General features: G+C 44.5%; 1 protein-coding gene across 2 annotated transcripts in view; it reads right to left on the bottom strand.

Annotated features, from left to right (window-relative positions):
• GLRA1 (glycine receptor alpha 1) overlaps positions 1-9569 on the bottom strand; it is a 35185-nt gene extending 25616 nt beyond the window's left edge. For both annotated transcript variants that reach the window (XM_054287947.1, XM_054287949.1), the window contains exon 1: positions 9492-9569. In XM_054287947.1, the coding sequence (XP_054143922.1) occupies positions 9492-9547 (56 nt within the window). In that variant the 5' untranslated portion in view covers positions 9548-9569. The remainder of the gene's footprint in view (positions 1-9491) is intronic.
• Between the last annotated feature and the right edge of the window lie 3406 nt (positions 9570-12975).

Raw genomic sequence — 12975 nt, 5'->3', positions numbered from 1 at the left:
ATTGAGGACCTGGGGAGAGATTTTACTCGGAGAAAGAAATGGGCAATGAGCTGTTATTTGTCTCCATTAGTGGCAGGAGGATGGGGACAGGAAAGGAAGAGTAGGCTTGTTAAATGTTTCTGTCCTGGATGGCTGTGCTCTGCTGCTGAGAGCTCTTTAAACCAGTTCTAGCTCTTGCACCAGAAGTAACTGCATTGCAGTAGTCACAGGATGTAATCAGTTAAAGTTTTAACCCAAAAGATCCCAAAACACTCTCAAAGGTCCTTCACCACCCCTGTTGTCACTGGCTCCTGTGGCTGTACCTGAGGAGAGGAGCTGGGAGGCATCTTTTCATGAACCTCAGGGAATTAACCCTCTGTGGTCATTCCCATCCATGGAAAGCTATAACAACTTCACTGGAGTGAGAAAAAATCTCTTCAGACTGCAGCATTCTGGTGCCTGTGCTCCACTGCCATGTTCCTGCAGCCCATGGCTCCTATGCCATATGGCAAAACACTCTGTCCAGAACTATAAACCATCCCAATTACACTGATTAATTCTATGGAAAGACACCAGCACTTGGAACATTTGCTGACGCTGCCTGGACAGAGCAGTAAGAAAATAATAAATGACTAGACAACTGGCTGGGGGGGAGGAGAAATCTGCATGTTGTATATGGTTGGGAATAGCACAGGGAGACCAATGAATTGCATGGGAATAATGCTCAGTTTTGTGCTGGGTCTGCTCCTCACAAGGATTGTTGTTGTGTGGTTACTCTTGCTTATCACATACTAAAAAGTGTTTGTTAAATTAAATTTTGAGCCACAGGCATTATCTCTAGTGACTTTCTCAACTATTCCCTCTTCCAGAAGCATCTATAGCTCTTGGAGTCCACGCAGTGACTTTTTGGGGATGTATGATCCTAAGCCTCTGAGGCAGGTCTGAAAAGCAGTTCAAACAACAGAGAAGCCCAAGTCAAAGCTCAGGTTTTAAGCACTTGTGAGATAAATCTAGCAAACACCAGCATTGACTCTCACCTGTGCCTATACTGAGAGGCTTACAAAAAAACCACCAAAGTTATAATTGCTTTTTGTTTTTTGTGGAAAAACAAAGGGGAAAACATCCTTGCAAAGACAAAAGCATGTGTCTGTAGCTTCACACACACACACTGCATATTCCTTTTAAAGTCAGGAGGGCTAAGTCAGATATTCAAAGTCGTGCATAAACAGCCCTCCTGAAGGCAGCAAATAAAGGGGGAAAACGTCTTAACAAGATGAAACTTCATCACCTAGGTAAGAATATTCTCTTTGCTGATGTGCTCCTGATTTGGTGTTTGGATGGAGAGCTGCAATGGGAACCTCAATTGACGTCAGAGGGTTTTAGATCACAGACCAGACAAGTGTCAGAGAATTCCGAGAAGTCGTGGGTGCTCTTCTATCTATAGCTCTGCAGTCACTCCCATCAGTTCAAATAGCTCCCTACAGCAGCTTTTTAAAAATTAGTTTTGCTTTAAGGATTTATGCTGCTTGTTAAGGTGGGGTAAGGATATTGTAACTTTTTTTGCTAAATCAGAAGTGGTATGAATAGAATTCTTTTAAGGGATATGACATGTAGTTCAGTGATGGTGGATTTTATCTTCTGAATCTGAACTTTTTGCTGCAGATCCTTTCACGAGATCTCCTGAGCTAACCTGTGTAACCTACCTGCAAAACTGGGGATCCTGTGGTAAAACTGGGGCTCTCTGATGAGGTCTGTGCTATGTAAAGTGAGTTGTGTGATGAGAGCACTCATGCTGATATGTTCTGATGGAATTGGTCATTGTAATTGCAACACAAATACCCTGCTGGACTTGAGTGTTCCCTCTGTGCCATCTGTGATTCCTGGTGTAATTCATCAGTTTATTCATGAGTAATAATGAAGTGTAACTTCTGCAAGGAATGGCCGAGCCCTGGGTACCCTGCCCAGGAGGGATTTTCTCCTCCTCACTCTTTGTTTGGTCGGGGAACTGAACAAACCAAACTCCATTTTTTCAGCCCTGGTGCAGGAGAGCAAGTTGTGTTTGATGAGGCTGCTGCTTTGTCAGCCACACTGCTGGGAGATGATTTCGAAGTCCACAGCTCTGTGTCAGGGTGTGATGGATGGGGCTGGAAGCTGGACAATGCTTACAATTCCCAGGCCCATGGGGTGGCAGGAGAGGTGGGATACACACATTTTGGGTTGTAAATGAGATCTTGGGAGAGCTGGTGCAGGAAAGAATTCTGTGTTGTTGTGTGGGTGTGCCAGCAACTATTGCCCTGGTCAGCATTGCTTCCAGAGGGCGAAAGCACTGGGAGCAAACAGAGACAGGATTGTAAACATACCCCTCAGAAAGTCACTTTGTGGAAACAGTCTGTGGACAAAATTGTTATAAGGAAAGGTTCCCTCACCCAGCAAGCCAGAGGTTCTCCACTCCTCACTGAGGTAATACCTGTGGTGAGCATGCCCTGCTGTAATGGGGGACTGAACCCCCATAATGGGGGACGGAACCAACATTGCACAGCCACCAGCAGGGACATTTGGAATTAAGGCTTTTTTAAAGGGTGCTGATAACAGCTGGCCCTTGCAAGCTTTCAGGTTTTGTAACTCCGCAATAAGAGAGAGGAGGAGGGGTCTCTTCTCGAGGCTTTATCCAATGCATCTTTTTACGGGCATCAGCCGAAACAAAAGAATAAAACCAACAAAATTGGAAGAAATCACATAAAGGCGAGAAAACCATGATTTTGTTTGGATTTCCTGCAGCATTCCTAGCTCAGCTGCGTTTTGCTGCTGAGCCCGACTGATCCAGCCCTGATCCCCCTTGCGCTGCCATTTAATTGATTTGCGTTCGCTCCGGCCCTGCCGGGGCTGGGTGCGGGATTTGCATTCTGGGCGAGTGGTCGCGGGCAGGGCTGGGGAGCTGCTGGCAGCAGCTCTGCTCTGAAGGCAGCCCGGGATGATTGATGGCACTGCAAGCCCTGCTGTTCCAGCCATGCGACACTCCGGGGCTGGCAGCCCCCTGGTGCTCTGTTCCCTCTTCACCCACCCACAGCGAGGCACTGATAAACACAAGAGGCTTCCCTGGCTGGCTCCTAAGGCACTTGGGTGTTTTGTCCTTTTTTCCCTTTTGTTTTGTTTTATTCTCGCAGGCTGTGAGCCTCAATGGAAGGGCGAAGAGGGAGAAATCAAAAGGAAATCAGAGGCGCTAAAGTATTTTCTTATGTTTTGCCCTCCCTCTCAAAATCTAAATTTTGTGAGGCTTGGTAAATTAAGATTTCTGCTACTCTTTTTGCTGGCACTTATACCCAGCAGAGATGTATGTACAGAATGCCAATGGTGCCCATGCACCAGGAAGATGTGGTGCAGTCCCCAAATCAGCATCACTGTATGGATGAACTAATTGTCTGCACAGTGGGCAAAGCTCAGCTCCTGTGAACAATGGGTGCACCTGCCTCCATCTATTTCTGTTCTCTGCAGGCCCCCTCTGGGCTTTGGCCTTGCTGAGGGGAGGACAAATATTGTATTTCTGGATTTTTTCAGTTTTGGTGCATTAGTCTCTTGAAGCATCAGAGAGATTTAAGAGCAGCTTGGAGGTGTGTGTGGAATCGATAGCACCAGATCAGCTGGACTGTATCAGCACTTTCCCCAGAGGGGAAGGGAACTGTAACATTTCGCACCAATCTTGGCTAAGAAATCCCGATGCAAACCACCTCCTTTGGAGGGAAATGGTTCCTGTTCTGTCTGCCTTTGTAGACACAAATGTAAATTGTTTGGATACTTGGGGGAAAGGATGAGAGAAAAGAAATAGGTGAATTTTTTGTTTCTCTAAAGGGTACTGACCTGTTGAATTAACATTAGTTTATTATGCTGGTACAATGCAAAAATGCTCTTTCCTGGGCTGTGCAAGTAGGTCTGGAAGGCAGCAGCCAGAGTCTGGTGTTGAGTTTTCTGGTTGTGGCTGCTGCTGATCCTTCCAGTGCCTTGCAGGAAGAATTCCTGCTTCTTTCACTCTTTCCTTTTTGCTTCACATATCCCAAGCTGCTGATGTGTTTTGGTGTGTTGCTGGTTTGGGTTGTTGTCATTTTGTTGTGGGTTTTTTTTTTTTTTTTTTCCCCCCAAATGAAAGTTCTCAAAAGTTGTTGGAATTACTTGAAAAATTGAATCCAGCTGTGGTGGGAGGAGTGTGCTGGAATGACATTTTTAGCTTTTGAAATCTTATGATGAAACCTTTCTCTTGGAATGTGTGAGGTGCCCAGGTGTAACCATAGTTAATGAAAAAAACAATAATATGTTCTCTAGCTGATAGATGAAGGTCAGTAGAAATATGCCAGGTAATGAGAGCAAAAGGGTAATTTACTGGAAATAGTGAAACCCTAACTTAATGTGCCACAACAGTGAGAGTTGATACAGGCAAATAAACCAGATGGAAGTCATAATTTGTAAACAGCCTATCTGTTGTCTTAACATTGATCACTTTGGGGTCTCAGAAAAGCTCCAGGTTATAGAAAATAAGCAAGTGAGAATGGGTGATGTGATTTGACATAATTAAATGTTGTGAGTTAGTGTGATTTTTAAAGCATGATTTATTTTTATAAGACCCTTGTCTTTCATCAGTACCTAAATAGAAATTCTATTCATTAGGTGGTCTGACACCTTGTTTTGACACTGGAATTTGGAGAGTCTTTTTAAGCTGCATGCTGGGATTAAATGAGAACAGGCCTATCTGCTGCTTTCCTATTGCAGATGAATGATTGCTGCTCAGTGCTGGGATAATAAAGTAATTTAATTTTGGACATTGATTAACTTCTTAATTCAGACGTTGAGATCCTTTTCTATCCAGGTCAGCTCATGAGGGTTTGGTGAGATGAATTTCTTCAGCCCACAAGGGATGTGCTTGCTCAGGACCAGGGGAGCTGCCCTGTGCTGTTGCTTATGGGAGCTTTCCTTTCTGGCTGGAATCACTTGGTCAGCAGCAGAGTGAACTTCCTGAGCCTTTTCCTGTGCTGTTAAATCTGGGACACCCAGAATCAGAGGGCTGCTGACCTGCTTCATACCTAAGGGTCTCCAACACCTCTTATGGGAGAAGGAAATAAGAATTCCCATGCCTAAATTGTTGTTTTTGAAGGAAGTCTCTGTAGTGCCTTTGCATGTAAGGGCAGGGTCTGACCATTCCCTCCAATCTCCATCTCTTTTCAGAAGCAGCAGCTCTCAGGTATTTGAACAGTAAATCTCTGTTCTGCCAGTGGGACTTGCTGCAGTGTGGGGTAATGTTCAGAGTGAGCCAAGGTGGACAGCCAGGCTGCATTACCTAAAATCTGCACAGAATCACTGCCTCAGACACATTTTATTAGCCCATTGAGAAACTGCAACATTCCTTGTAATGGTTTTGATAAAAAAGTTGGTTATTTAGAGTTTTCTTCTTCTTTGTACCCAACCTAAGGTAGGGGAGAAAAGAATGGTTTTATTTTCACAGACGTTTTTTGGAGCCTGTCTTATGCTCTGAACCATCCACAGAGCAGGTCTGGAGTTGTTTAAAGCAGCTGTCTGTCTAAGAAGAAGGTTAAGACTAGGCTGTCAGAAAATGTTTTATGTAGTTTACGTTGATTTGTCTTAAATGCAAGAGTCAGGATGGATGGATCAAAGTCCCTACAGAAGGCAGGGTCCCAGACATTTTGTGCTTTTACTGCAATGACACCAAATTAATCCTCCTTTACAGAATGATTTATAAAGATTTCTAGAACTGTCTACATGGTCACATTTTTAAACTTTGGCTCTGTAACCCTTTTAGCAGGGTCTCTAATGGGGCTATTAAAGGTTGCAGACCAAAGCAGCTAAAGAGTATCCTTAGAACCATCTGGTCCAAGACTTGCTAAATCACTTTTATTTCATGGAGATGAGGGACTCTGCAGAGGCACAATAGGTCATAAGGCACAACTTCTAGTGGATTTTAGTTAGAATGGAAAATATTCTGTGACTATTGACAACATCTGCTACGTCATTTATCTTGTGGCTCTGGAAGTCTCAGGCTGGAGCTTCACTCTGTAATGTTACCTCTCCCTGCAGAGCTATAGTTAGAACCTAAGAGATGTGGTGCAGGTTATTCTTATTCTTGATATTTTCAAGGAGATGAAACCAGCAGCTCTCCAATCATCCCCTTTACTTGCCAAGACTGTTTTAGGAGATGGTTTGTACGTGTTTTCTTTTCCTCCCTGCAAAGTTTGGGCTTCATGTTCTCAGTGGCGCTTTCTTATTGTTTATCAACTGGCAATGAAGGGCTCTGTTATGACAGGAGGGAATATAAACAGGCCAGGTGGAGCAATCCAATAGGGACTGAGGCTGGCAGCAACTTTTAGCCTGTGACTCACTTGGAGCAGTTGTCTGGAATCACTCCTGCAAGCTGACAGATTGTTGTTCAGAAGGGGCCAACCCTGATCTTGAGACATGAAGGTTGTGCTGCTGATCCCTGATATTAGGACCAAAATCAGGCCCAGAGGTTTTCAAAGCCTCACAGGACAGTGTCCATTTGGGTAGGGGGGTTAGTTATAGGGCATCTTTTCTAATTTGACAAGGTGCATTCCTACTCCAGCTTATGCAGTGGTATTTCTGGACCATTGCAGCTATGAAAATTCAATGGTACCACAGAACGCCCAGGCAAGATCATCACAGGATAAGGGAGCATTTTGTTCTGCATGAAGGAATTCACAGCTGAACACTCAGGGTGTGTAGTTAGACTTTGGGAGAATGATTGATTGTAAATGTCTCCACGGATATAAGCAGGACATCTGGAAATCCCTGTGTCCAATTTTGCCCCAAACTGTCCAGTCTATTTTAAGGAACTAGCACTTTGCTTTACCTAGATACCTGTAAGGAAAGCTTGGCCAAACAAGCTGTCTTCATCTCCCATCCCAGTCCAGTTCCTATCCCTGCCCAGGTTCCCAGGAAAAGCCTGAGTCACAGCTAAGTGACTGCAGTCTGAGGGGCAGGTAGCAGGATGGGAAGTGATCTTCCATAAAGAAAGGCATGTCAGAATAAGCCACATATCACAAATTCCTTCTAAAACACCCCAACTGGAACAGAAACAAATATTATATTGGCAGTACCATAATGTTTGCATTCACACACCAGCTGTTACTCTTTCCCATGGGGTCTTGTTTTTTAAATGGCTGGTGGAGGACATTTCTGTTAAGCAACAAATCAAGCCTTATTTTCTATATTGGCTTATTTTTCTATATTGACTGTATATAATTTTCCTTGGAATATTAGATTTTCTTTTTCTTTTTTTTTTGATATATATATTTGTGTGGTATATATGCTAAATTACAATGGATTCTCTTTGACAGGCTGACAAAGCGCGGTGCACTTTGTAATTTAAATTAATGCATACTTCTCTTATGGATTATTGGATTATCAGCTTTAGGTTTGTTAAACATCATGTATGACTGAGTTTGAGTAGGAGTAATTGGCACACATAATTTATGAATGACTCTTAATTAATAAACTTCTCTTGCTGAAACTGAAATAGCAAAGCTATTCCTGGACTAGAGAGGCTGGTAGATTTTTGGCCTGTAATAAATTGAACACATACTACAAAGCGGGAGAGAAAAAAAGAAAAACATTGCATAGAGTCAGTTCTGAGCAGGAATTACTGATTAGTTTTTTTGTTTTTGTTTTTTATTTTAATGTCTTTAAAACATTATTGCAGTATAGAAACCAATTTGATTTCATCCTTTCCCTGTAATTGTCTTAAAGCATTTTCAAATATTCTTAAATGGTGATTTTGAGGAAGTTAAAGTTACAAAAATACCTTTTGGATGCAATATGATGTAATACCACATATCTCTATGTATAGTCTATAACATTATGAACCTTTGAATTAGAATCTGAAGTGACTGGTTTACCAGGGGTTTGAATTGCTCATGGCTGTGATAGATGTGCTGGGGACCTGTCAGTGCTTACACATGTGGTGTGATGGAGCACAAGTGTGAGCAGGATCTTCAGGACGAGTGTGCATCAATTTCACTGTGAGTGTGCATCAATTTCACTGTTCTGGCACTTCAGAGGCTTCAGTACCAGGGACATGGCAAATGCAAGCCTGGAAACACTATTTTTTTTTTCAGTTATGTGATTTTCCTTTTGCTTTCTGGTGTTTGTGTTGTTTAGTCTTGTTTGTTTTGTTTGTTTTTTAACCCACTCTTCCCAGTGTTGAACTAAGAGTTTATTGCACATCCATTTGCTCCCTGTCAGCCCATCCCACTGTGTCCTGCAGGGCTGCAATACACTTGTGACTAAGATGAGAAAGGATGGCTCTAAAGCGTTGGTTATTGGGCACTGCTTCTCAGAGATTGGTGATTTTAGTTATTTCTAGAACTCTTGTTTTACCTAACATAAACAATTACTGCTTTGAGTTCATGAGACAATCTTGCTGTCTCTGAATTTCTGTGGAATTACAGGAACAAGTGGGGATGTTCCATTTTTTTTATATCTAGAAAGACTTTTGTGTTCAAAAGGAAAGAGGATGTTAGCTCAAAGGCTGGCTAGTACTGGTCTGCTGCTATGATTCATAAAATAATAAGTATTATGCCAGTGATTTTAAGCAAATAATGCCTGTGTTTTCACATTAAACTACGAGATGAGACTTTGGCAAAACACAGAAGTAAGAGCCATGCAACTGAATGGAAGGCTGAGACTGATGAGCAAGTTTAGATCATGAAACAAGGTTTGTTTTTTTTCTCCAATTGCCTATATTGGTGTTTCTCACTTGCTACAGCAGGCTGCATTTTTCATTGAAATATAGAAGCTTCTACTGTCCAATTTTTTTTTTCTATTTAATAAAAGCACTGCAAGGATAGATGGACAAGAAGCAATTCTTTAAGACTAAAGCTGTTCCTTATATCTTAGCCTTAATGAGAAACTGAACACATCTAAACCAGAGTCAAAATACAGCTGGGGGATAATAGGCATAATTGGAAAAAGCTCCCCCCACCCCCTTTGGCTTTCATTTAGATTCTGCAAAGATAGAATATTCAAAACAGCATGAAAGAGAAAAAAATAAGTTGGGAAGGAAGGAGATTATTCTTTGCTTTTGGCGATTTTAAACACAGCCAGCTAAGGACAGAGGGTGATCCCTCAGAGGCAGGCAGTGAAAGCATCCCACGGAACTCACCTGCAATCTGAGCGTGGGGAGGGGGCGAGTTGGGAATATTTACCCGGGCAAATTCAAGTGCAGCATTGCCAGCCGCCGCTAGCTGTCACTTTGCAAGCAGTCGGGCTCGGTGTTTTCAGCACTGCGGTTAGCGAGATTGCGGTGCTAATTAAACGGAGTAACTCCCCGAGCCGCTGAATGTCCCGAGCCCGGGGCTGGGCGACAGCGAGCCCGGGGGGCACCGAGGGAGGCAAAAGGCAGCTGGGGGCAGGGGTGCTGCCCTCGGCTGTGCCCCGAGCTGGGCTGAGTGCCGTGCCCAGCCTGGCCGTGCTCTTCGCGTAAAGCCGAGCCTTACCTGAAGAAAACGATCGTCTCCCACACGTAGACTCCGAGCGCGTTGACGTTGCACATTTTTCCAGCTCTCGCTGTTGTGTTGTTGTCTCTTTTTTTTTTTTTTTTTTTTTTTTTTTTGTACTCCGTGAGGGGTGGGCCGGTGGGGTTGGCCAATAAAGTAACCGGGCACTTGGGGAGAAGCGGTGGGGAGAGCGGCGGAGCCCCGGCACGGGCGGGCTCAGCACCGCGGACAGCGGCGGGCGGGCTCAGCACCGCGGACAGCGCCCGGTGCGCGCCCGCTCAGCACCGCGGACAGCGGCGCCGCTCCCGCCTGGGCTCGGCCCTCCTCCGCCGGAGCCCCCGCCACCGCCGCTGCAGCGCCGCTCGGGCCCGGGGCTGCCCGCACGGAACCCTCCCTTCAGCGGGATGTCGCTCCGGACATCAGGCTGGCGACAGGGGCGGCCGCAGCGGGTGTAGGTTTGCCATCAGGGTGCTGGCGGTGAGGTGGGAGAGGGTGGGGGGACACGACGGCCCTCAAGAACCCAGGGTTTAATCTCCGCTGCTGGCCGGAGTGTCCTCCTAATTACATCCACAGGAATTTGTCAGTGTGGAGCCGCGCTGCAGTCCCGCTTGTGGCGCTTTCCTGCCCGCCGTTTGGCTGCTGTTGATTCCTGCTTCCTGGGCTGTTTTCCTCCCGAATAAGTTATTGCTGCTGTAGGGAAGGTGTCCCATCGCTCAGGGCTAGAGCGGAGGGGAGCGAAGGGGAAGTTTCTTGGGAAGCACTTCCATTGTGCTCGGAAAGAAAGTGGCTCAGTGTCCTCCTAATGCATCTCATCTCCCCTCTGCCCTCTCTCCCCTGCTAGGACTCGCCAGATCTTGGGAGTTTCTTGCTGCATTAATTTACTAAACTAAAAAAAAAAAAAAAGACAGAAAAGAAGGAAAAAAAAGGAGGGGGAGGTGGAGAGAGGGAAGGCAGAGGGGAGGGGGTAACTCAGCCTCTCCACCATCCCAAGGCCCTCCTCTTAGCTGTGCTCATTGGTCTCGGGGCTGAAAAAACTACTCTAGGACGTGGTTGGATAAACGCATGTTGTTCAGCAGAGGCCGTTAACCTTTAAAGCGCTGATACGTTTTGGTTTATTTCCATTTTTTTAACCCAAATTGCTGTCTTTTTAAGAAGTCTCTGAAATCGTCTCCCTTGACAGGGCAAGCAAAACGTGCCTTAAATCTCCATCTCGTGGAAGATCTGCTTGGCTGGCAGCTGATGTGTGTTGCTGTTGGGTTTTAAGGAACATCTCTGTGTTGTGCCTCTTTTGTTGTTTAGCTTTGATTTAGTATTTTTTTTCCTTTTTCTCTTTGTTTTATTTGATTGGTTGTTTTTGGTCTTTTGCATTTGGTTTTTCAAAGAGCTTTGGCAAACACCAGAGCCATCAAGGCCAGGGCAGGTAAGGAGCTTTCAGTAGTTTCTGATCACAGCTCCAGCTGTGCTCGCAGGGCGCTGAGCTGCTGGTCGGGGCGGGGAGGATTGGGCTCCTTGGTCACTTTGTCAGTGTCACTCTGCTGCTTCTCATCAACTTCTGAGAATTGAAACTTAGCTCTCTTAAATAATCCATGATTAATTTCCTTTTCTTCTCTATTGTCCCACTGTATTGGGATTATTCTTCTTTAAGTTCTGTTTTGTTTACTTGTCCTTTGCTTTGCAAAACTCTCCACAGCAAAGGTTTGATTTAACCCCTGTTTAGCTGTCATTAATCTGTTCAAGGACTCTTCTTATCCCACATTAAAAGGTGGAGGATGGCTGCTTTCTCCACCACTATTGTAGCCTCTCCAGGCTGGGAAATAACTACGTTTTTTCTTCTCCTTTTGAGTTGCCTCTCAAAGGACCTTATTGCCATACTAGAATTCACCTGATGTTTTTGATCTTCTGATTTATTTTAATTTTTTTATTTTGGTTCATTTCATTTTAATTTTGTTTTGTTTTAAAGCAGCGTGTCTATGTAGTGAAGCAGACAGAAATATCCTTTGGGTCACCATTCAAAAGAAAAGAAAGACCTGCTTGGCTTCCAGCCACTGGTACAGTGGGAATTTAATCGGATTTACTCCAGCTCCTGGGTCTCAGTGTCTGGATAGATTAATAACAGGGTCTGATTTCACCTCATGGAGATTCCTGGGGATGTGATTCCATGCAGCACTCCCTGCCTACTGCTGGCTGGCTCCTCGCTGTCCCTTCTCTCCTGACATTTGTCCCCACATGGATGAGCCTCTGTCGCTGTGCTTTTCCAGCCCCCTGGGGGCTGACAGACCAGAGGAGGAGCTCCAGACCGAGAGTGTTAACAGGACTCACACAGCAGAAAAGAAATTGTCTTTCTCTGTTTTGTTTTTTTTTTTTTTTTTTTTTACTGGGAAGCAGTACAAAGAGCAGGAAGCAGAATCATCTCTTGGCATTTGTGGGTTAATTGTAGAGCCTGTCAGCCTTCTTGTTCCCTTAGAAATGGAAATGGGCTCTGTAGGAGATAGGAGTGTCTCATGTGATATTTCCCTTGCTTGCAAGTTTGATCTTTATACCAAAGGAATCTGGGGTTGTCTCCTCTTGTCCCCACTTGCTGCCCTTGCACTCTCTTGGGCCAGGAGAGCAGGGGGTTTGTGCTTAAGATCAAAAAAGCAGATAAATCTGTATTTATATAGGATAAAGAGTCTTCTTGGCTGTTACTGTTGAAGGGTCTCAAAACTGCTTTTTCCAGGGAAAGAACTTCTCTGCTTTGCTGCCATCTCTCCTGGTGGTGATGGTGACCAGGGGGCCCCACGGGCTCTTCAGCTGATATTCAAATATTTCTTCCTACTGGAGAGAAACCGGAGCATTGTTTGCTTTGAAATTTAGAGAAATGCAGGAAAAAACCAGGTTGCAACAGAGATTTGGAGCAGGTCTAGGCACTGAGGTAATTTAGACAAGAGAGTAAAAAATAAATGTGAATTTAGGAATATAAATTTTGCATGTTTTATCAGGATGGCACCAAAAGTACCCACACATTCTGCTTTACATTTTTGCCTGTGCTCTCTCACTCTTAACTGCTTGCCTTGGTACAGTGCCCTGTACTGTGCTATGTGAACATGTCAGGCCTTGGCCAGGATGATTTCAGATCCTTGGAATTCACATCCTCTGATTTAACCCTATTGATTCCAGAAACAGCCTCACTGACATCCATCTGTACTTTCTGTGTTCTGTAGTTCCTGATGTTCTTTCATCGGTAGATATCTCTGAGGAAGTTTCCCACATTTGTTCTGTACCATGTCAGATATTTATATTTTTTTCTGTTCTCCAGGAAGTTAAGGGCAGATAAACTGGAAATCGAATAATGTCTGCAATCAATTTTATCACTGCTATTTTAAGTCACCCTTGTCATCAGGTACTTCTCTCCCTGGGTCTGTCCTGGCTCCCTCTTAGACCAGGTTTGAGCTTTCTGCTTGGTTTTGCTGCAGTGGTTTGTGATTTATTTTTTTTAGGGGAAAGG

Source organism: Melozone crissalis, unplaced genomic scaffold (genome assembly GCF_028551555.1).
Source record: "Melozone crissalis strain CALT ecotype California unplaced genomic scaffold, PUWL_Pcris_2 ptg000061l_1, whole genome shotgun sequence".
Lineage (NCBI taxonomy): Eukaryota > Metazoa > Chordata > Aves > Passeriformes > Passerellidae > Melozone > Melozone crissalis.
Note: the sequence above shows the minus strand (reverse complement) of the source record. Positions and strands in the feature narration are given on the sequence as shown.